The sequence below is a fragment of the Hemiscyllium ocellatum genome, chromosome 24 (genome assembly GCF_020745735.1).
Source record: "Hemiscyllium ocellatum isolate sHemOce1 chromosome 24, sHemOce1.pat.X.cur, whole genome shotgun sequence".
NCBI lineage: Eukaryota > Metazoa > Chordata > Chondrichthyes > Orectolobiformes > Hemiscylliidae > Hemiscyllium > Hemiscyllium ocellatum.
Window position 1 is genome coordinate 13,177,095 of NC_083424.1, and position 25,697 is coordinate 13,202,791.

The 25,697-nt window shown below is 42.2% G+C and overlaps 1 protein-coding gene across 6 annotated transcripts in view; it reads right to left on the reverse strand.

Moving 5' to 3' along the window:
• LOC132827048 (unconventional myosin-XVIIIb-like) overlaps positions 1–25,697 on the reverse strand; it is a 350,661-nt gene that overhangs the window by 22,884 nt on the left and 302,080 nt on the right. For all 6 annotated transcript variants that reach the window (XM_060843476.1, XM_060843475.1, XM_060843474.1 and 3 more), the window contains 3 exons: positions 19,170–19,355; positions 3,749–3,885; positions 629–670 (listed from right to left, as the gene is read on the reverse strand). In XM_060843476.1, the coding sequence (XP_060699459.1) occupies positions 629–670; positions 3,749–3,885; positions 19,170–19,355 (365 nt within the window). The remainder of the gene's footprint in view (positions 1–628; positions 671–3,748; positions 3,886–19,169; positions 19,356–25,697) is intronic.

Genomic DNA, 25,697 nt, shown 5'->3' on the forward strand with positions numbered 1-25,697 from the left:
ACAAGATCCCAATTAATATTTGTCCTCTGAAGATAATTGGATGTAAAATACAACTAATTTCAGCTTGACTTTCACAATGGAACCAAGCAGAATCCCTCTTCCTGGTTCAGATGACAAACCCATGACTAACTGTTAGTTATGAACTCCATAACAGTATCCCTTACTCTCCCCCAGTCTTCTCAATCTCTTACAGTTTACAAATGATAAGGTGTAAGCTTAATATCACTAATGTCTAGCCTATTTTGTTTCAACCTGGCACCGGAACTTTGTCTAAAATTTCTGATAACTTGAGCAACCCAGCAAAATTGAAGGCTATATTAACTGAAATTCAAATTAAGTATCATATGTACATATGGGCTTTTCCAAAGGTGATTGCAACATTGCCTCAAAATGTGTTAATTTTGTTAAGAGCTTGATGATAACTGTGTTTAGAAATGTTGGGTTCATGTTCCTCTGTTTTCCTCTCTCTCTTTCTCTCTGTCTTACCTGTGGTCTGATAGTTGCACCATATTCTTTCAGGGATAAAGGGAATAGTTTGACATGCTGTTGGACATTACACTGTGAGGGACATCTGTACAGTTTATTTCATGCTGCAAACACAAACAGGTAACAGGGAACTTATTCTTACATATCCGTCCTTTCCAAATCCGCTCCCGGAGTCATCGCCACACTAGGAAAGAACAGAATTTGTCACAATTTACCACCACCATCGATCATCCTCCAATTCATAGCACTACCCATTAAATTAATTTATCAACATCATTCTCTTCAATTCTCATTCTTAGAGTCTCTCAGAGTAGTATTGCAAGGTCATTGCTTTAATTGCTAGAGGTTAGTGCAAAGGGCAACAATTATGCATAATGAAGGGGAAAAATCTTAATTTAATCAACCATTTTAGCTGCAACATTAACCAACTGACCGCAGAGAAAATAATTACACAGTCTGGATTCAACTCTAGATTCTAATGTTAGATTGCTGGTCAGAATAATTTTAATTTTTTCCCGTGCATCCACTTAGGTAAAATACTATTTGGTTGTAAATTTGGTACGTAATCTCTGCCATATCAAACCAGTTATGATTTACAAGCAGCTGGCATTACTGTGCTCTGCCCAAATCACTACAATTTAGCTATAATGTCACAGGTCACACGACGCCAGGTTATAGTCCAACAGGTTTATTTGAAATTACAAGTTTTTGGCACACTGCTCATCCGATCATCTTCATCTGATGAAGGACCGACGCTCTGAAAGCTTGTGATTTCAAATAAACCTGTTGGACGATAATCTGGTGTCATGTGACTTCTAACCTTGTCCACCCCAGTCCAACACCAGCACCTCCACATGGTAAAGCTACAATGGTAAAGATGTGTTCAGTAAAGGTCAAAGATCATAGAACACTACAGCATAATACAGGCTCTTCAGCCCATGTTGTTGTGCTGAGCATTTATCTTAATCTAAGATCAGCCTAACCTACACACTCCTCAATTTACTGCTGTCCATGTGCTTGTCCAGCAGTCAATTAGATGTCCCTCATGTCTCTGAGTCTACTATCACTGCTGTCAGCGCACCCACTACTCTGTGTACATACCTCTGACATATCCCTAAACCTTTCTCCTATCAACTTATAATTATGACCCCTCATGATAGCCATTTCTGTCCTTGGGAAAAGTCTCTGGCTATCTACTCTATTCTATGCCTCTCATTACCTTGTATACCTATATCAAGTCACATTTCTTCCTTCTTCTCTCCAGTGTGAAAAGCCCTAGCTCATTCAATCTCTCTTCATAAGACAAGCCCTCCAATCCTGGCAGCATCCTGGTAAATCTCCTCTGCACTATCTCTAAAGTGTCTATATTCTTCCTGTAATGAGGCGACCAGAACTAGATACAATATTCCAAATGTAGTCTAACCAGAGTTTTATTGAGCTACAGCAAAACCTCACGACTCTTAAACTCAATCCCCCTGTTAATGAAAACCAAAACACCATATGACTTCTTAACAACCCAATCAACTTGAGTGGCAACTTGGATCTATGTCTGTGAACCCCAAGATCCCACTGTTCCTCCACACTGCCAAGAATCCTGTCTTTAACCCTGTACTCAGCATTCACATTCAACCTTCCAAAATGAATCACTTTACATTTATCCAGGTTGAACTCCATCTGCCACTTCTCAGTTCAGCTCTGCATCCTGTCAATGTCTTCTTGTAGCCTGCAATAGCACTCGACACTATCTACAACACCACCAACCGTTCTGTCATCAGCAAACTTACAAACTCACCCTTCCATTTCTTCATTCACGTCATTTATAAAAACTACAAAGAGCAGAGGCCCAATAACAGGCCCCTGCAGAACAGCACTGGTCACTGACCTTCAGGCAGAATACATTCCATCCACTACCGCTCGCTGTCAGTCAGCCAATGCTGTATCCAGACAGACAAATTTCCCTGTATCCCATACCTCCTAACTTTCTGAATGACCTACCATGAAGAACCTTATCAAATGCCTTACTGAAATCCATATATACAACATACACTGCTTGACTTTCGTCAACTTGCTCTTCACATCCTCAAAGAATTCAATAAGGCAGCCTGCCCCTCACAAAGCCATGCTGACTCTCTTTAATCAAACTATGCTTTTCCAAATAGTCATAGATCCTATCTCTCAGAATCCTTTCCAGTACCTTGCTTACCACAGATGTAAGACTGTCTGGTCTGTTAATTCCCAGGGATTTCCGTATTCCCTTTCTTGAACAAAGGAACAACATTTGTCTCCCTCCAATCAGCCGAAACTATTCCCGTGGAGAGTGAGGATGGAAAGATCATTGCCAGAGATGCAGCAGTCTCATTCCTTGCTTCCTGTCGCAACTTTGGATATACCTGGTCTGGCCCTGGGGATCTATCTATCTATCTTGATGCTTCCCAGAATTTCCAGCACATCCACTTCCTTAATATCAATCTGTTCGGGCCTATTAACCTGGTCCACAGTCTTCTCACTATCAACAAGGTCCCCTCTCTAGTGAATACTGAAGCAAAAAATTCATTTAGGGCCTCCCCTACCTCTTCAGACTCCGGGCACAAGTTCCCTCCGCTATCGCTGATCGGTCCTACCCTCCCTCTGATCATTCTCTTATTCCATGTTGCATACTTTGGGCTAGATTCCTGCTGTATTGGCTGTTTTCAGTGCCTCAACCAGTGTACTGATAATTTACGGCACGGTGGCTCAGTGGTTAACACTGCTACCTCACAGCACTAGGGACCCTTGTTCGATTCCAACCTTGAGCGACTGTCTGTATGGAGTTTAATCGGGTTGTTAAGAAGTCCCCGTGTCTGTGTGGGTTTGCTCTGGTTTCCTCCCACAGTCCAAAGATGTGCAGGTCAGGTGAATTAGCTAAGCTAAATTGCCCAGAGTGTTTAGGGCTGTGTCCGTTAGGTGCATTAGTCAGGGGTAAACATAGGGGTTGGTGTGGACTTGTAGGGCCAAATGGCCTGTTTCCACACTGTAGGGATTCTATGAAAAAAACACAGTATGGGAATATGAATTTCTAGGATTTATAGAGTTATTTTAAATGCATCCCTACCATGATATTCCTGAAGACCTTGACATGTTTAGCTGAAAGATGATGATAATCTATTTGTTTTCCTTGGCGCCAGAAACTAAGCAGCCTTCACTACCAGATAGTCTATATTTCTACCCAAGTCTGTTGCCAAACACACCTTGTGGCAGTTTTGACTTAGTCTGATTACATTACCTTTCCGCTTCATCTTCACTTTCATCACTCGATTCCTCCTCCAAGACAGTCTGCAGGTCAGCAATTCGTTTTATTGACGTTTCTAGATCAGCTTGCAAGGCTTGTTTCATCGCCATCAGGCTCTCCACTTGAGATGTCTGTCAAGTTAAAAAGAGATGGAAACATGGAACAATCACAGGTGGCAGTTACATGAAGGATACACCATTGCCCAAGTTAATGCAGAATGTTCATCTTTGATACTTCTTCCAAACCCTGTTGACTTTCCCTCATGGAACTGTTTCACCCAGTCAACTACATCACGGTACCTCAGCTGGGTCGCACCAGACTCAAATTCCCTTCAATTCACTTTACAACAATTTGTACTCTCCATCACCAATTGTGACTCATTTCTTGATACAAACCTTGTGTTGCAAGGGTAACCCATGATTGCTATGCAGTGTGTTTGTCTTAACACCAACATGGAGTCATGGAAGAAACAGGAGCTGGCGAATAAGATCAGGGGTGTTAGAAAATTTTGAATTGGTAATGTTTTCATCATGGTTTTTGCCATCACTTTGGAACCAATAACTTGCTATGTCTTAAAAGGTGAATGGCAGGATTTTGGGCTTTGGGTTGGGACTCTGTCATCACGGTCAATTAGAGCACAATGCCATCCTGTCTCAAGGAGAAGTCACCCAGACGTCATTCTCCCTGAGTTGGCCACGTTGATTGTCCAGTTTGGAGGAGTGGTCAGCTGGTAAAGGCCAAAGGAACAATCAGAGGTTCTGCCACTCAACCAAGGTATCATCATCATATTGCAAACAGCATCAACCTGTCTTTAAAGGTAAGAGGAGAGAAACTTTTCAAATTTCTTGCATTGAAAGATGAGATCAGAATCCACCCAAGGAGGGGGAATCTGAGTTCCCAAGGAGGGTATTGGCTGTAGCTGAGACCAGGCAGGTAGAGAGACCCAAAGGTCTGTCTGGAGAGCTGGCCTCACAGTTTGCTTCCAGAAGGTTGACTGAGAGTTTGACAACTCCAGAGTCCACAGGACGACTTGAGTTTTCCAGAGAGTAGCCTTTGACAATTGGTCCAGAGTGTTGGTGTTGCTATAGCACCATTGGACATGCCAGCTGTAGAGAAGTGCAAATTCCTGGCCCCATCATGAGGCAAACAATTCTGCTCTAAGTTGTTGTTTATGGAGGAGGGGCACTTTCTGAGTGTTATAAGAAGGAAATGAACAGATTTCCATAGCTGTGTAGGCGGGGAGGGGGGTGGTGCTGGTGATGGCAGAGTGGTAGTATGAGCAGACTATTGATCTGGAGACCCAGTTAATGATATGGGGACCCAGGTTTAAACCCTTGAAATAGTGGAACATGAATTTGATTGTTTTAAAAGAATCTCAAATTAAGAGTCTAACTGTTTTAGCTATTGTCAGTTGTTGGGGAGAAAACTCATCTGGTTCACTAATGTTCTTTCGGGAAGGAACAAAGAACAAAAAACATTATAGCACAGGAACAGGCCCTTCGGTCCTCCAAGCCTGCACTGATCATTTATCTAAACCTGCCACCTATTTTCTAAGGATTTGTATCCCTTTGTTCCCTGCCCTTTCATGTCTCTGTCCAGGTCCATCTTAAATGATGCTATTGTTCCCGCCCCTACCACTTCCGCTGGCAACAGGTTCCAGGCACCTACCACCCTCTATATGAAGAGTTTTCCACACATATCTCCCTTAAATGTTTCCCCTCTCACTTTGAACTCGTAACCCCTAATAATTGAGTCTTCCACCCTGGGAAAAAGCTTCTTGCTATCCACCCTGTCTATACCTCTCATGATTTTGTTGGCCTCAATCGGGTCCCCCCTCAACCTCCACCTTTCCAATGAAAATAATCCTAAGGTACTCTACCTCTCCTCATAGCTAGCACCCTCCATACCAGGCAACATCCTGGTGACCCTCCATTGCACCATATCCAAAGCAGCCACATCCTTTTGGTAATGTGGCAACCAAAACTGTTCACAGTAATCCAAATGTGGCCGAACCAAAGTCGTATATAACTGTAACATGACCTGCCAACTCTTGTACTCAATATCCTGTCCGAAGAAGGAAAGCATACCGTATGCCTTCTTGACCACTCAACTGACCTGCGTTGCCACCTTCAGGGAACAATGGACCTGAACACCTAGATCTCTTTGTACATCAATTTTCCCCAGGACTTTTCCATTTACTGTATGGTTTGCTTTTGAATTGAATCTTCCAAAATGCACCACCCCACATTTGTTTAGATTAAACTGAAATTTGTCATCCTTACCCAGCCTGGCCTACATGTGACTCCAGGGCTAATGCAATGTGGACTCTTACCTGACTCAATGAGCAATAAATACAGGTTTCACAGCAATGCCCACATCTCATCAATGTTTGTTTTTTAAAATTAGTATTTTCTGGCGAGCACATTCAGTCTTTGGCAGATGGCTGCAAGATTGGTGAAATCAGAAGTCACCTCATAAATATATCTCTCAGTCTTTCTGTCTGTTAACTTCACTGGAGAGGAATGAAAGGTGAGGTGTATGTCATGAATGTGAGGTAACATTGTTATATATTTTGGAAAGAAACTTAATGTGGCTTTAAGATAATATAGGAAGTCTATCCTTGTGGATTCAACTGGTGTTAGAATTAGAACGACACTTGCCTCAAGAAGGATTGCAAGAGATCTTTTGATCTCAACAAATGTTTCAAAAGGTAAACAAAAACACATTGGTAATGGCTTCCTCAGAGATAGGAGTAACTCTTCCATACTCACTAGAGATCAGACAGAGTGATCAAGGTAATGGCTGAGAGACTGCAATAGTTAATGACTTTGATTAAAAGACAGCAGATGTGCCTGTGCTCCAGCTCTGGTCTGCCTATATACATCACCTGGTGACATGATTTGATAATTTGGAATATAAATCATTTATAAGCTTTGAAGTATGCAGAAGTCTGGCTGCAAGCAAACACTGTGTGCAGGTATTTCAAGCATATCTACATAAACCGCAACAGGGAGACAGTGGGTTATCCGGGGATATGTCACCAGGCTACCAAGAGCAACCAAGCTGTAAGAACAAAACAAAGAAACTATCACTCACTCCCAGGATCTGGTCTGTTCATTCCACTTTTGGGAACAGCCTCTAACTATTCAACTACAAAACCTCACCATTGCTTAAGTTGATTGCAACCTTTCACTTCAGAAAAAGAACTTTCAAGCAAGTCAGACCAGCAATGATATTTAAAGCTGATCTCAATTTCATTTTCATATATAACTTTTGCCCTGCCTTACTTTCAATCTTTGCAGTGTATTCTGGTTAATAGCTTTGTCACTTTTTCTATTACCTTCAGCAGCAGTTATGTAACAAACCTTATCTAACCTTTTATCTTGTTCAAAGCGAAAGGCAGTACTGCTGGTTATCTGTAATTTGAAACACTTGATCCTTAAAAAGCAGGTAGCGTGTGTTTAGTTCACAGACAGCTCTGTGGACACACATGGTAAGTGAACATGACATATGCAACCAGCAGCTGATCCAGTGTTGGCTCTTTCACTGGATTGTTCAAAGTCAAAACAACCTCCATTGCCTTTCTAAAACAAACCCAGGGTCAAAGAGAATGGTGCACAGATACAGAGTATGGCTCTTCCTGCACTGCCCTGCTTCATGGTTCAGTCTCAACTGTTAATCCATTTAATATCCATTAATCCAATATAAATTCTTCTGTTTCCCACACCAAGCCTCCCTTTTGTGTCTCTGCGTAAGTTACTGTGGAAACTGTCAAAACACATTGTGTTTCAGGGCCCAAACAGCAGGAGCACAGAGTCTTTCAGATTATCTGCTTTAAACTGGAATCTAATATATATCTACAACTAAAACAACAGGAGTTACCATCCAACTGGCAAATTATATAACAAACCCCAGGCAAACATATGATGATTTTTTTGGTCCATTTTTGACAGTTCAAAGTGATGCCTATTCAATTTGACAGTGGGTTTCACACATGCTACACAGGTGTAACACACAAAATGAGGTTGGCTTTGAGTAATATAGAACTGCAGTGATATGTCTAGTCTGTGCAAGGCTTAGTATGAAGCATTTTCTATTAAATCTTAATAACGTTTAATCAACTCCCTTTGTGTCGGTGGTATTTGTTGTTTGAAAATGAATCCAAGCTTGACTCACTGATAACAATACTTAGGGTTTATAATTAGCTCGATGAGACATCTGATAATGGGCTGGTTCTCGACAATTGTTAGTCTTTGTAATTCGAGAGACTGCAGTACGATGCTTGAATATTGATTCCTGTCTCTTATGTAAACCACTGGTTCGGTCCCAGTTGGAGTATTGTGCCTAAATGTGGACAGAGTTTAGGAAGGGTGTCAAGGCCTTGAAGACCGGACAGAGGAGGTTTTCAAAAATGGAACAATCAGGACTTCAGTTATCTGGAGAGATTGACAAAATTATGATTTTACTATTTACAGTTGCAAACATCATAGAGAGACTTATTAAGGACATGCAAATCATGCAAGGTGTCAATATATTAAGGAGAACCTGATTCCACTGACTGAAGGAGCGATATCAGAGCTTTAAAGTGTTTCTCAAAAGAACCAGAGATGCGGAAAATTTGTATTTAGAATCCCTACAGTGTGGAAACAGGCCATTTGGTACAACAAGTCCACACCGACCCTCCAAGGGCATCCCACCCAGACCCATTCCCCTGACTAATGCACCTAACCTACACATCCTTGAACACTATGGGCAATTTAGCATGGCCAATTCACCAAACCTGCACATCTTTGGACTGTGGGAGGAAACAGGAGGAACCAGAGGAAACCCACACAGACACAGAGAGAATGTGCAAACTCCACACAGACGGTCACTGAGGCAGGAATCGAACCCCTGTCCCTAGTGCTGTGAGGCAGCAGTGCTAAAGACTGAGCCACCGTGCCACTCCTGAAACAGTCATGGAAACAAATTCAACTGTAATTTTCAAATGAGAATTGGATAAATACTTAAAAGGTAAAATTCCAGGGCTAGGAAGACAGTACAACAGTCAGTGAAAATTTGCATAGCTCTGAGAGCTGGTAAAGCCACAATGAGCTGAATGACCTCCTTCTGTGCAGTACAATTCTATGACTCATAGAACAGGAGAAGAAAAGAACTAGAATTGACCAACACATTTTATTTGGATGTTTTATAAGTACAAATTAGTTGAAAAGGCGAATAAACCTTAGCAACAAAGAGATCCGATGCTGGTGAGACCAAGCACCAAAAGGAAATCAATCTAACTTAGTGATCAAGAATTCACATCAGGAATTCAGAAGAAATTTCTTTACCCAGAGAGTGGTGAGAACTGAGAATGTATCTGTGGGGTTTGGGGGTAGGTGTGGAATGGCAGGAGGGAGTAACAGGGAATGGGGGGGGGGAGGGCTGCGGGGGAGTTGATCAGGTGAATAATAATAATGTATTTGCGAGGAGACAGTTTTTACTCATTTGTTGAATGTGGGTGTTGCTGACTGCCCCAGCATTTATTGCCCACCCCTAGTTGCCCTTCAGAAGGTGGTGGATGAACTGCTATAGGCCTTTTGATGTATCTGCTGTTCTTATCCTTTTAGATGGAGTTGCTTGTGAATTTGGAAGGTGCTGTCCTGGGGTCAAGGAGGAATGAGAGGGTTCTGCTGATAGAGTTTGATTATCAGTGGGGGTTCAAGAGGAGCATCAACACTGACATGGGCTGAATGGCTTATTTCTGTGGCAAATTCTGAGAACTGTTTTATGTATAAACATCAGAGAACAGATTCCGAGTTGTTTGCTTGCAGATGAGTAGGAGAGTAGTTATTGTCATTTTGCACAACTGGCCGTTTTCCCTTGAAAATAATCAGATGAACAACAAAGGAAAGCGGGCAGGGATTATTTTGAAGAAACATAAAAGCCCAGTGAAGGATCTGTCAGCCAGTTTTTGAGCAAGATAAGCAGCAGTCTGGTTTGTGATCGAGAAAGCACAGTGGGAGTTGGGAGTGCTGAGATTAATGACTGTACCCAATAATGTTTGAATAAGAGAGCTGAACTAACATTTATAGGTACAACCTTTAACCTGACACGTCTATGTTTTGCACATTGTAACCAGTTCTCCCAGACTATTAGACTTCACGAAAAACTCTGACATTTTCTCAGAACGTCACTGATCAAGGAATCTATCTTTCCCCTGAGGTTTGAATAGGAAATCCATTGCCCAATGCAATGATACAAGACGTTGACACATATGGGTGCTTCCAGAGCTGGGAGCTAGCAGCAAAATATCATCATTAATGCGTCCAACAGGAAATTCAGGAAAAATGGCTTTATTCAAAGTTTGGTTCAAATGTGGCACTCGCCACCACAGGGAATGTTGAGGAAAATAGAAGATGCTTTCATGGGAAATTGAACAAACATATGGGACGAGTGGTTAGTACTGCTGACTCACAGCACCGGGACCCAGGTTCAATTCTCCCCTCAGGTGACTCTCTGTATGAAGTTTGCACATTCTCCCTGTGTCTGCGTGGTTGTCCTCCGAATGCTATGGTTTCTTCCCATGATCCAAAGATATGAAGGTTAGGTGGATTAGCCATGCTAAATTACCCATAGTGTCCAGGGATGTGCAGGGTATGTGGATTAGCCATGCTAAATTAGCCACAGTGTCCAGCGATGTGCAGGGTAGGGTGACTTAGCCATGTTAAATTACCCATAGTGTCCAGCAATGTGCAGGGTAGGGTGGATTAGCCATGGAGACTGCAGGATCCACAGATAGAGTAGAGGGGTGGGGCTGAGTGGGATGCTCTTTGGAGGGCTGATATGGATTTGATGGGCTGAATGGCCTTTGCCACACTGTAGGGATTCTGTGATTCCTGAGGTATGGAAGGAGCTGAGATGGTTGTGTAAAGAGCAGTAATAATAAATAGCAGGATGAATCGAACAAGCCAAGCAGCCTGCTTCCGCGCTGTCAATTCTGTCATTCTATAACATATTGACTGCTCCGTTAGTGAGTGTTAAGGTTAGAATCACAAGGCCCCTCAGCAAGACCATTTACAAAGCTTGCAAGCATTTGACCACGCACTGAAGTTATCTGTACCGAGCAGGCATTGGATCCATTTCCTTTGTCTTTACTCATACCAAATCCATTTGACTAAAGCTGTGTTTGGTGCTTGATCGCACACCTTCTTATATAAACTATCTCTTTGATAGTAAGGAGAGATGGTGTGGTCAGAATGATATGCTCAGGGACATGAAGAGGTGGGGGTGTGGGGAGATGGCTGAAGGCTTTGTTACTGGGAAGGCCAGGCCCTGTGCTTCTGGAAGGTTCTGCTGGAATTAGCCACAGAACATCTTTTAACTTTTCTCAGTCATTACCCCAACCTAATCGCCAACCTACTCACAGGCAGTCTGTTTTGGGGCACAAAACCAGCTGGGGGAGTGAACAATGTGTAAGTCCGAGATTGTGCGAGGGGCAGTTGGGGAGGGTATTAGCAATCATAAGAAGGTGTATTGGGTGGAAGACATTAAAGAACCAAGTTGCACACTGTTGATGGTGGGTAGTTTGAAAGATCAGCTTGTTGGGTCTGGAGAAATACTCTTCTTCCTCTTGGCCACAAGAATTGCTGTAAATGCATTCACCTCATGCACTTTCTCATCACCTTTAACTTGTTGGGATTCCCAGGAATCTCAGCCAGTTTGGGTTAAAATGAAGGGATACAGTGTCTACCGAAGCTTTTATTGGCTGATCTGTCAACTGAAAGTGAATTAGCTTCCAATGTGATCCATGCTTGTTAGATGCAGAAGTTTCAGGATGTGGGCGGAGGGCAGTATGAGGCAAATTGGGATTAGGTTTGAGATACACTTGTTTGTTCATTTGATTTTCCACCTGCTCCCAGTCCTTCCTGAAGGCCAAACCCTAACCCCCTCAACACACACACTCCAACTCACCCCAACAAAGTATGTTTGAAACAAATTGCCACCTCAGGGACCTCACTCCAGGTAATGACAATCAGTGCATCCCATCAGAGACATTATAGAAGGCACACAATTTAAAAAAAACTATATTCGCTCTTTCACACTTTTCTGTGTAAACACTGACTAATGATTCATTGAGTTGCCAAACTATATCTCAAAGGGTAATGAAGGAGACACAGTGGGAGGGAACACAGCAGGAGTCTAGGAAAATCACCAACTTCACAGTCTCTAAATATATTGTGCAGCTCTGAGAAACCTCTCCAAGAAATGTATTAATAATAGTGTAACATGTGAAAAATAAATAGACACACACAGGGAGTAGCTTTTCCAACGTGAATGGAGAGGATATGTGACTTATGACAGTGAGTAATGGCAGTTCCCTCCCATGTGTAGAAAAAAAATTGTATATTTGTTCCAGTTCTATTTTATCTTTCCTCCCTCCACCTCCCTGGCTTAGTCAATGCTATAATAGAAACCAGGTGGGGCCAATGCTGCAGGATTACTGGACATCTGCAAAGATAAGCAGATATTGAATAGATTGGTAACTGTAACACACATATGTATACTTTTTATTCAATCGCAAGATGTCAGCATGTAGGCCACCATTTATTACTCAGAAAGCAATTAAGAGTCAAACACATTGCTGTGGGTCTGGAGTCACATGTAGGCCAGACCAGGTAAGGATGCCCCTAAAGGACATTGGTGAACAAGTTGGGTTTTTCCTAACTTGGAAAATAGAACATTACAGCGCAGTACAGGCTCTTCGGCCCTCGATGTTGCGCCGACCTATGGAACCAATCTGAAGCCCACACTACTCCATTTCCATCCATATGTTTATCCAATGTCCATATAAATGCCCTTAAAGTTGGAAAGTCTACTACTGTTGCAGGCATGGCAGTCCATGCCCTTACTACTCTCTGAGTAAGAAACTACCTCTGACATCTGTCCTATATCTTTCACCCCCCTCCCCAAATTAAAGCCATGCCCCTTCATGCTAGCTATCATCATCTGAAAAAAAGGCTCTCAACGTCCACCCTAACTAACCCTCTGATTATCTTACATGTCTCAATTAAGTCACCTCTCAACCTTCTTCTCTCTCATGAAAACAGCCTCAAGTGCCTCAGCCTTTCCTCATAAGACCTTCCCTCCATACCAGGCAACATCCTAGTAAATCTCCTCTGCACCCTTTCCAAAACTTCCACATTCTTCCTATAATGCAGTGATCAGAACTGGACTCAATACTCCTAGTGCAGCTGCACTAGAGTTTTGTACATCTGCAACATGACCTCATGGTTCCAAAATTCAATTCCTCCATCAATAAAAGCTAACACACTGTATGCCTTCTTAACAACTCTATCAAACTTGGGTGGCAACTTTTAGGGATCTATGTATATGGATATTGAGATCTCTCTGCTCATCCACACTACCAAGAATCCTACCATTAGCCCAGTACTCTGTATTCATGTTGCTCCTTCCAAAGTGAGTCACCTCACACTTTTCTGCATTAAAATCCATTTGCCACCTCTCAGCCCAGCTCTGCAGCTTATCGATGTCCCTCTGTAACCTGTAACATCCTTTAGCACTATCCACAACTCCACCGACCTTAGTGTCATCTGCAAGTTTACTAACCCATCCTTCTACACCCTCATCCAGGTTGTTTATAAAAATTACAAACAGCAGTGGCCCCAAAACAGATCATTGCAGTACACCACTAGTTACTGAACTCCAGGATGAACATTTTCTATCAACAGCCACCTTCTGTCTTCTTACAGATAGCCAATTTCTGATCCAAACCACCAAAACACCCTCAATCCCATGCCTCTATATTTTGCGCATTAGCCTATAGTTGGGAACTTTTATCAGATGCCTTACTGAAATCCATATACACCACATCAACTGCTTTACCCTCATCCACTTATTTGGTCACCTTATCAAAGAGCTCAATAAGGTTTGTGAGGCAATGGATGATTAATAATTGATAATGGATTATGATCATCATTAGACCCTTAATTCCAGATTTTCATTGAATTCAAATTCCACCGTCTGTCATGGTGGGATTTGAACCCGGATCCTCAGAATCTTACCTGGGTTTCTGGATTAACATGTTCTTACAATAATAGCACTAGACCATTACATGTGTGTTCCCAGATGTTCAAATAACATCATAACTCTAGGCTTGACTTTACCTTAATTGACAATGTAGACCTCTCAACCAAAATCTGGGAAAATTTCTGACAATCTCTGGCTTCTCCTATGCAGAATCCGTCAATGATACTGGGCAGAGTTGGTATCAATGGGAACTTATGAATATTCGAGATTCGGGCAAGTGCAGCTCCAAATCTTTGGGGGAGGAGTTTTTTCCCATGTAGTAAAAACTGTGACTAAAAATATGGAAACCAATACTGTATACAATATTCCAGACCCAGCCTCATCAATAATCTATGTAACTGAAGCATAACCTCCCTCCTTTTGTTTTCCATTCTCCTCGCAATAAACTATAGCATTCTATGAGCTTTCCTATTTACTTACTGTACCAGCATACCATCATTCTGCATTTGGTGCACATGGACACCCAGATCTCCCTGCCTCTCAGAGCTCTGCAAACTCTTCCCATTTTGATAAAATGCTTCTTATTCATTCTTCCTGCCAATCTCACATTTTCTTGCCATTATGCTCCACTTGTCAGATCTTCACTGACTCATTTAACGTACCTCTATATTTTTGTAGCTGCTTTATGTCCTCATTTCAAATTATTTTCCTACCTTTCATTGTGGCTTCAGCAAATTTAGCAACCACACTTTTGGTCCTATCATCCAATGTGTTTGTATAAACTGAATAAAATTGACAACCAAGCATTGCTTTCGACTTGTTAACCAGAAATGACCTACTCTCTGTTTCCTGATAGCTCGCTGATCTTTACTATATGCTAATATGTTAACCTCTACAATGTGCGCTCTCATTTTCCACAATAATCTTTGGGAAAAAAATACAATGGGAAATGTTTCTGATGGCAGTCATAAGGTAGAGTTCCACAAGCACCATCAGCTCCAAGTTCTATCATTGTACAAAGCACCTCCCCTGCCATGTCAGTGAGCTGAGAGATTGGCTACTACATGCTTTCCCAACAGTAATTCTCATTGACATTTGTACTCTCATATACACCAGATGAAGAAAATATTTACAAGAATGGCTCCAGGCACAAATTAATTTCAGTTAGAATCATAGAATCAGTGAGATGTACAGCATGGATAAAGACCCTTCAGTCCAACTTGTCTGTGCTGACCAGATATCCTAATCTAATCGAGTCCCATTTGCCAGCACTTAGCCCATATCCCTCTAAACCCTTCCTATTCATATACCCATCTAGATGCCTTTTAAATGCAGTAACTGTACCAGCCTCCAACACTACCTCTGGCAGCTCACTCCATACACGTACCAATCTCTGCATGAAAATGTTGCTCCTTAGGTCTCTTTTATATCTTTCCCCTCTCACCTTAAACCTTTGCCCTCTAGTTCTGGACTCCCCCATCTCAGGGAAAAGACCTTGTCTATTTATCCTATCCATGCCCCTCATGATTTTATAAAGCTCCATGAGGTCACCCTCCAGCCTCTGATGCTTCAGGGAAAGCAGGCCCAACTGATTCAGCCTCTCCCTATAGCTCAAACCCTCCAACCCTGGCAACATCCCTGTATTTCAGGGTAGATTGTAGAAAGTGAGCTTTGTTCCTTGGCACAGAGTAAGTTTGAGAGGGGGGATTGATTTGATCGAGTTGCTCAATATCGTACAGGATCTAGACGGAGTCAGTAAGAAGTTGGAAATAAGCAGTGAGTCACTGGAATCTGGAATATAACACTTTGGAATGTGTTGGGAACAGATTCATTCGTGATCTTCAAAAGGAGACTTGGATCATTATTTGCTTCAGGACTGGAAAAGCACAGCAGGTCAGGCAGCAACTGAAGAGCAGGAGAATCAATATTTCAGGCCTAAGCCCTTCATCAGGACCACACTGTCGACTTGGATCATTATTTGAAGAGATTTGCAGGGTTATGGAGGAAAGGCAGGGCATCGGTTCATTCCTGTCATGATCTTGTAGAGAGCTGGCACAGACACGAGGGGTCAAATGACATCTTTCTGTGTCTAACCCGGAAAACATGGGCAAAAAGCCAAGAACAACCAACTTGCAGAGGATTGCATTTAAACCACCTCTTCATTCACGCATTCATTTCGCCACCAAATTTATTAGTTGCTGAAATTAGAGAAACACCAATATATTGCAAAACTGAAAAGACCTCCATAATGTTGTTATGTTTCAGCACTCTTCATAAATAAGAATGGAGCTTTCCAGCACTCCATATCTTTATTAATAAAAGATTATCTCCTATTTACAATGATTCACCAGCCAATTGGAGAAGGAGGATGTTGTTGACTTGATTCCCCTGGTTGTGTTTAAATTAGAAAATCACACCATGTAGTACATTTTGATTAGAGAAGCACTTGAAACAGTTATCAGTTAGCTTGACACCATCATAAAAAATGATTAACAATTTGGTTTATCACTGTTTTTACTTCATTTAGTGCCAATTATTCAATTATAACACGCACTCAGTATTCAGAATCATGTTCATCACCATGACAACCATTTAGGGCTTTTGTCTTCAAATCAATGTGCAATAGCACTCAATCTATGAATACTGACTCTCAAGATATTTAACTCATACCAATTTGAAACAACTGGGTTATCATTTCTTATATGCCCCCATCTCATTACAAGCACCTATTTTGTTTTGTTATTTTGTTATCATCAGTTCCATTGATATCGATATTAAAAGGATGCTGGAACATAAGCCACAGATGCCTAATTGCTTAGCACACAATTCGGCCACTTGGCCTGTTGTATCTTGACCTTTACTGTAGCAAACTTTGGTTAAACACACTACCTGTGATCCTCCTGCTTGCCAATCGATCAAAGTCAAGCCAGAGCCAACCTTTACCTGGCATAAATGTATTAATTGAGTGACTTATTAAAGGAATGCAACTCTGAGCTTAACTCTTGCCCTATATCAGTGAGTGTCACTTTATATGAATTGAAAACAAAAAATGCTGGAAATCACAATGGGTCAGGCAGCATCCATGGAGAGAGAGCAAGCTAACATTTCAAGCTCTGAAGAGTCATCTAGACTCAAAACTTTAGCTTGCTGTCTCTCCATGAATGCTGCCTGACCTGCTGTGATTTCCAACATTTTTTTGTTTCCACTACAGATTCCAGTGTTGGCATTAATGTGACCCGGTCACCTGAGGTGTGCCGGAGTGACCTACCTTTTACCTGTATGTATATTAACTCAGTGGACACCATCATCAAGGCACTGCTCTCACCCATTAGCCAAGTACCTTCACCTATTTCAATATTTAACAATTTTGCCAGTGCTTTCCCTGACCCTTCCCTTTGACAAAACACCCAATGCCACACTTGGCTTGTAAATGAAGGCCTTTCTCCTTTCTTCTCTCTTTACATTTCTGATAGCCGCCGCACAGCCTTGATTGGCCGACCTGATGAGATGGACTTTACCCTAGTCTAGGGAACATCTCCACACCGCCCCATGGCCCAACATTTCAACTCCCCCTCCCACTCTGCTGAGGACATGGAGGTCCTGGGCCTCCTTCACCGCCGCTCCCTCACCACCAGACGCCTGGAGGAAGAATGCCTCATCTTCCGCCTCAGAACACTTCAACCCCAGGGCATCAATGTGGACTTTGACAGTTTCCTCATTTCCCCTTCCCCCACCTCACCCTAGTTCCAAACTTCCAGCTCAGCACTGTCCCCATGACTTGTCCGGACTTGTCCTACCTGCCTAGTTCCTTTTCCACTTATCCACTCCACCCTCTCCTCCGTGACCTATCACCTTCATCCCCTTCCCCACTCACTCATGTATTCTATGCTACTTTCTCCCCACCCCCACCCTCCTCTAGCTTATCTCTCCACGCTTCAGGCTCACTGCCTTTATTCCTGAAGGGCTTTTGCCCGAAATGTCGATTTCGCTGTACTTTGAATGCTGCCTGAACTGCTGTGCTCTTCCAGCATCACTAATCCAGAATTTACCCTAGTCATCATTATCAAAACTCCTCACTGTTTTAAAATCATCTCTGCAACTATTTTTAACCCTTCTCTGCAACTATTTTTAACCCTTTTCTGCCCTGGTAGAAATTAGATTAGATTACCTATAGTCTGGAAGCAGGCCCTTCAGCCCAACAAGTCCACATTGACCCTCTGAAGAGCAACCCATCCAGACCTATTTCCCTCTGACTAATGCACCTAACACTGTGGACAAGTTAGCGTAGCCATCCACCTGACCTCCCACAACCCAAAGATGTGTAGGTCAGGTGGAAAATTATCCCCGCATTTCAAATCACTGTGCAAGATTATAATTACTCCAGTATCCTGTTGAAACAAAGGTTTCTGTGAAGATGTGCCTTTAACTGCACAGAGCATCCTAACTTTTGTCTGGCCAATGTATACAGACCTTCACACAAAATGCTCCTGACTCCATAAAAAGTTTCAAACAGTATAACCGCTGAAGCAGAGCAATGCAGGGCTTCCTCAAGATGTGAGTTATCACAAGGTGTAGTGAAAGGTTATTGTGGCTAACACTTTGGAATCTATTACTTCCAAAATCAAATGCAAGAGCATTTACTGTACAAGGTGATCAAGGTGGGCTGATGGGTGAAACTACAGATTGCCGTCACCACATCAGCCCAGAAGTGAACCTTATTGTCATCCAGCCTAACCAACAGAAGTACATGGATGATCCTTGCAAATTAAAATTAAACTTAATGGGCCCAATTTTAAATCTGAGTACAGAAATGGTTTCAAAATAGGTGAATTACTTCATTCTGTAGAGAGAAAAGTTTTGTTTTTAATTCATTCACAGGATGAGGGCAGCATTGGCTAGGCCAGCATTTATTGCCCATCCGAATTGTTAAGAGTCAACCACATTGCTGTGGGACTGGAGTCACATGTAGGCCAGACCAGGTAAGGATGGCAGTTTCCTTCCTTGAAGGATATTAGTCAACCAGGATGGGCTTTCTGATAATTGACAATGGTTTCATGGTCATCACTCAGCTCTTAATTCTAGATATGTATTGAGTTTAAAATCACTTGGCAGGATTTGAACCCAGCTCCCCAGAGCATTATCTGGGTCTCTGGATTAACAGGCCCAACGAAAATACCACTCGGCCAACACCTCCCCAACTAAATTGACATAACCCCTAGGGGAAGCCATGGTAATAAATTATCAGTTTGTATTAGTTTCAATGGATTGTTCCAGCCAAAAGGTTAAGGTATTTTTCCCTTTGATTTGCCGGTCACCTGTGTAGGTCAAGAATTTGTATTTTTATCTCTTCTGTTTGAAGAGTTGAGTTTGAACTGAATGTACGTACCAGTTCCATACACCTTCGTGAGGCTTCCTGCTCCCTCTCAACAAGGTCATCCATTTCTGCTTTCATCTCCTCCATCCGCTGCTGGACACGTTTTGCAGTCTCCTTCTCCCGAGCCTCGGTCTCAGCAGCCTGGTCCAATTCCTCACCCATTTTCATCATGTTGTCCCGCAAACGTAACACCAACGTCTACAATAACAATTGGGAGCAAAAGCTGTAATTAGCATGTGATAAACTTCCTCTCTTTGGATTTTGCCTGTTTGTCCAGACAGGTGTTGTACAAATGCAAATACATACTTGCGTCTGTGTGTATCAATTAATTCAGCCTTTAAAGAAGGCTATTGTTAACAATGCGTATCTTTAAGTTGAAATTATATTGTGTGTATTAAGCAATAGACATAATTAGTCATTATTACAGTTTAATTTAAGAGCTTTGACCTGCGGTTCCTACAAGACTATCTCAACATACATTTTAATGAGGTTTTAAATTTTTGAGGTGGACAATTCAGTGTACTTGAAAAACATGGTAAAGCAAAGAAACTGCTTTGAGTAGGGTCAGGGATCCAAAGATATACAGAGCGAGGCAGAATAATTCAGAAGTTCAGTGTGATGCATGCCAGATAGTGAAGGACTACCAGGCACCGGCTTTAAGGATCTCATGTAGTTGCTCTGGAACTAAAGGACAACAAATTTAGTTTGCAGTTTGTTTTTTGGTGCCTGGGATAGTAGCTGAATAACAAAAGCATCTGGAGACTGCACAGCACTTTGCCAAAAGGAAAACTAGTGGCTGTTATCCCCAGACTGAGACTGAGCAAGGAGTCTCAGTTGTAATTCATGACTCAGGGTTGAGTGTTGATGTGAATATTGCTAGATTGAAAAGACTAATGTGAATATGAATCATTTTTATGAAGTCAGGAATGAAATCTTTCCAACCTTTTGCTTTATCTGGTATATTCTGGTTCATGTTTAATAAACATTTTATTCTGTGTTAAAACCACACTTGCAAATTGATTCGGTAACTGACCTCCACAAGTTAAAAAAGTTAGGGTCTGTCAAGCCAGATTTCGCTCTTCGATCTGAATTGTGCAACATTAACAACAGGCAGGGTCATAACACTGTTTAACAGACTTTTAGAGATTTTTGAGATTAAAAGGGTTTCATTGTAAATCTGATACTAACACCAGTTTCCACCTTTCCCTTGCAGACCCTCTCCCTGTTCCAGATGTCAGCTCCCCACTGGGGAAGAACCCAACCCTTTTTTTTTCTCTTTCTTCCTACTTTCTTTTTTTCTGTCCAGAGGTGCTCTGACAGACCTCTGGATGTTTTTTTTTCTTTATCACCACCAGATCATTAAAAAGCAATGATGAAGCATTACTTGTACAACAATAACAAATGGACAGGAGGGTAGAGAGTGAGGAGGCAACTAAATAGACAGAGAAGTAAGGCATGACAACCCCCCAGTGCCTACCTCTTACTAAAATCTTCAAGGGTTTTTGTATAATCATGGAAAAGGGAGAAGGAAAAACACAGCTCTTAAACGCAAAATTTATTCAGTATCATTAACTCTTGATGAAAGTGAGGACTGCAAATGTTGGAGATCAGAGTCTAGATTAGAGTGGTGCTGGAAAAGCACAGCAGGTCAGGCAACAGCCGAAGAGCAGGAAAATCGACGTTTCGGGCAAAAGCCCTTCATCAGGAATGAGCCTCTAATTCCTGATGAAGGGCTTTTGCCTGAAACGTCAATTTTCCTACTCCTCAGATGCTGCCTGACCTGCTGTACTTTTCCATCATTAACTCTTGATCAATTCTGGGGCTGTTCGGTTTTATTTTTAAAGCATCGTGCATTTCTAACACTGGCAGACAACATATTCAAGAACCAAGATCCAAAGTATTCACAAAAAAACAAGTTAGGAACCAGTCCTTAATGGACTGAAGAATACTATGCATGGAAGGAGTACTTTAGCTATGAGGAGAGGCTGGATAAGCTCAGGTGGTTTTCTCTGAAGCAAAGAAACCTGATGGGGGAACCTGATAGAGGTGTCTCAGATTATGAGAGGCATGGACCAGGTTGAAAAGAAAGCAGCTTAGTCTAAAGGGTCAATGATTAGGGGACCACATTTTAAGGTGAAAGGCAAGAGGCTGAGAGGGGATTGGAGGCAAAATATTTTCACCCCGAGGATGATGGGGATCTGGAATGCACTGCCTGGGAGCATCATTGGGGCAGGTTACCTTACAACTTTTAAGAAGTACACCGATGAACACTTGAAGCATCAAAGCATTCAAGGCTATGTGCCTAATGCTATAAGGTGAGGCTAATGCAGATTTAGGGTAGCTTTGACAGTACAGACTTTGTGGATTGAAGAGCCACTTCTGCCCTGTATAATCCCGTGATCCTGTGAACAACCAGCTCCAGAACATTGGCAATCTGCACATTTTACTTACACAAATGAGAAGTTAGCAAGCAAGAAATTAGAAAGAGAAATTCAATAACCACAAACATGTAACGTAGGAGGCAATATGAATTTGGGTGTGATATGAGACGTGAGGAATGTGTTCACAAGACAGAGGGTGATCCATGGAAGTGTCGTGATTGTCAGCTGGACTTCAGAGGATATGAGTTCCCTGAATGAGGCTGTTTACCAATCAGGGAGCCCTGGCTGACAGATATAACCAGGAGTGTCAGAGTTTCTGTTCACTCAGAGCTGGCTCTGAGGAAGCCGGACTAGTGTCAAATACCATGCACATGTAAATGAAGGATGACTTGGTGACAGGATACCGGCATCTGTGGAGTTATTTCAAAAAGGGGATGCCCTTAGCCCGGTACTTTATCTGGAGAAATTAACACAAGTTGGAGATAGTGAGGACTGCAGATGCTGGAAAGTCAGAGTCGATAAAGTGTGGAGCTGGAAAAAGCACAGCAGGTCAGGTAGCATCAGAGGGGCAGGGGAGTCGCCATTTGAGGTCATGACCCATGATCAGTAAATGATACTGCCACATATCCCGATGGCTATGTCTGATTATACACAGAATCTATACAGCAGCACATTATTTGTTTTGCAGCTAAGTAACAATATTGTTATTAGATCAAGGAAATGAACTTATTTCCTAACCTGTGAGTCAGTATCTCTGACAGTACTGCAGGTTTACACTGAATTATCAGGCACGTGATCCAAATGGGGCTTTGCCCCACAAACCCCTTCCTCACTGGTGAAAGCTCCCTTTAAACCCCAGGTTGACCATCTAGTTGCATTTCTCCACCCTGGAGGCTCCCTGCCTTCATTCCTGTTGAAGGGCTTTTGCCCAAAACGTCGATTTTCCTGCTTCTCGGATGCTGCCTGACCTGCTGTGCTTTTCCAGCACCACTTTAATCTAGACTCTGATCTCCAGCATCTGCAGTCCTCACTTTTTCCCTGCATCCATAGATATGCCATTTATCATCCTTCTCTGTTCTGTATACACTGGGGCGTACAAGCTGGAGTGCCACAATATAATGAGTTCAGTTTGTATTCAACCACAGCATCAACATAAAGCATGAGAAATGCCCAAACCATGTGTCAGGGCCAGTTTATCAATGAGGCGGATAGGGGAATGGTAATTAAATGATAATTTACACAATGTAGGTAAGTATGGGTGTTTATCTACATTGCATACATTTGGAACAACATTTTCCCTATCCCCTAGTAATTGAAAAAAAAAGAAATCTTTAATTTATTCCAGTTAGAAAACTATTTTGCTTTTGTCTTTGTGTAGAACACTGATGGTGTTCTGAATTAATAGCTCTCCATGGCTGCTGTAGACTGCTCAACAACTGATTTCTCACTTCAGGAGAACTTGATTAGATGTGTGCTGCTTGGCCCCTCCAGGCAGAATGCCTTTGAAACAGCTCATGTCACACAGGTATAGACTTGATTTAAACCCTTTGCCATCAAAGTCATTTTTCAATATTGTTTCCATGGTTCCCATAAAATCCATAGGGCTGTTTCTGAACTGAGTTGGCATAGAGATGTGTGGTTCCTAAACTCCCTGTAATAAATTAAAGGTATTTGTTTCATTTATTTAAAGATCAGATGATAGCCTTTGAACAAAAGATTAAATAAGTTCATTTCCTTGATCTAATAACAGTGTTGTTACTTTGATGCAAAGGAAATAATGGTGCTACAGTATAGATTTTGTATATAATCTGGTATTGCTGTTGGGAAATGTGGCAGTATGATTTACTATGCCTGTTCATCTTCTGTCCTTTGCCTATAAGTGAAGTATTTAGACCATAAGACCATGAGAAATAAGAACAGGGTAGACCATTCGGCCCCGTGAGCATATTCTGCAATTCAACAGAGTCATGGTTGATCCAACATTCCTCACATCCACTTTCCTGCCCTTTCCCTGTAATCCCTGATTCCCTTCATCACAAATAGAAATGCCAGCTTTGCCACAAAGGAGATTAGTTTAGTTGGCTGGACAGCTGGCTTACAAAGCAGAGTGCTGCCAGTAGTATGGGCTCAAAGTCTGGACTGGCTGAGATTACGATGAATGACTCTCCTTCATAGCCCAATTATAATTACAACACTGAAAAGATATCTGGACAGGTACATGAATAAGATGGGTTCAGAGGGATATGGGCCAAATGCAGGCAATTGGGACTAGGTCCATTTAGGATATCTGGTCAATGCAGATAAGTTGGACCAATGGATCTGTTTCCATGCTGTATCACTCTCTGACTCTGAATTGCAGTGACCCTCAGATTTTACCTTTTTAAAGCATCATTTTTTAATCAACTTATTCAAAGATGTTATTATACACCTCTGGAGCAGGTGCGGCTTGAACCTGGGCCTCCTGCTTCAGAGGCCTGGACATTACCACTGCACCACAAGACACTTTAGCCTTTTGCATTAATGAAACACGGTATATAGGAACCAGAGGAAGTGACATCTGATCGTACTTTCACTTTTACCAGTGCGGCAAGATGAAGCCAGGGGTGAAATGTTCTTTAAATAAATCAATGTGATCCTCGCTTGAGTGGATGCTGTAAATATTCTTTAGCAGCACAATGAACCCATTGTCTTCACCAAAATATTTGAAGCAGGTTACAGGTCAGAATGAAACAATGCAACCACGGTTGCAATGATACAGAAGATTTAGCAAGAATTGCATGAGGTCCCTGAAAGCTGGGGGTTGAGGAGGTCAGTACATTATTAGGAGCTGTGCAGACAACATCCTAGTCAGGCAAAGCTTTGAGGAAGACAAAGTTAACAAAAGCATTTGATGCTTGCATCAATCTTGGAAATAATATCTGTGTCAAGACAGCTCGATTTAATATGTGAGTCTAGTGACAAGTGGAAATTATTGATATATTAATCAATGATCTGTGCAGAGCACTGTGTATTCGGCAGAAAAGTTGATCAGGAATAAATTGCTGTCAGCGTCTAAGATGAAGCATTCTCTGGCTACTTGTAGCAAGGGGAATGATCTAACATTAACAAAGGCAATTCAACTGGAGGTCAGGAAGCAAAGAAGCAGAGATAGCCATAGCCCAATGACAGACCCAGCGGAGTACTTGCAGATTAAAAGCAGAGGTGCACCTGTAAAATAAACAGAGAAGCAGAAGTGCACCCATCCACCTCCTCAGATACTTTTATTGGTGTGCTGGAAAAAAGACACAAGTGCAGAAACTGTTCTGCCAAAGAGACCGAACGACAATGAGAGGAGACAGGAACCGGCAAGGTGGGTGTCAGATGAAGAAGCTTCTTCAAACCAAAGAGAAGCCCTGGAAAGATGGCAAGATCCATGAACTAAAAGATGTCAACAAAGTTGCCTTAGTCCCAGAGGAGGGTAGGATGGTCTCATTTGAGAGAGATGAGTGGTATGTGTTTAATGTGAGGGTCTCCGTGTCTCAGACGAGGGGCAATGTTGAGGAGGCCAGGCTTGTGTGGTGACCTCAGCCAGCTTGGGAATTGAACCAACACTGTTGGCATCATGAACCAGCCATCCAGCCAACTGAGCTAACCAAACCCCCATTTCTGATACTGAATCAAAGTTGGAGAAATCTTCCACGCAGCCATCATGTACAGAACTGCATGGGTCGGGTGGTATTGAACTCAAGGTCATAGGACAACTGAATGCAACTCAACAAGACAGAGAGTGAAAAATTGCTAAAACCTTATGCATGATCCTAAACCCCAGATGTTCACTCTTAAGCAGGACTGTTGATTTACATCTGATTTGCAGAGTAGAGGAAGTGGAAAACCAAGCAGATTGATCTAAAATCTAATGAGCTGAACTTCCACTACTGGTGACAGGGCTAGGAAAACTGTGAACAGCTATATCATGCTACATTGGGAAGGTTTATACCTGAAACATTGCCTTCTCCACCTCCTGATGCTGCCTCACTTGCTGTGTTCTCCCAGCCTCCTACTGGTCTACATTGGGAAATTAAGCAAGAATGTTTGTTTAAGCCCAGAAATGTTCAACACAAAGATGGAAATTGACTCCCTGTCGAAGTAAGAGGTTACTTCATCAGTGAGTGACCTGATA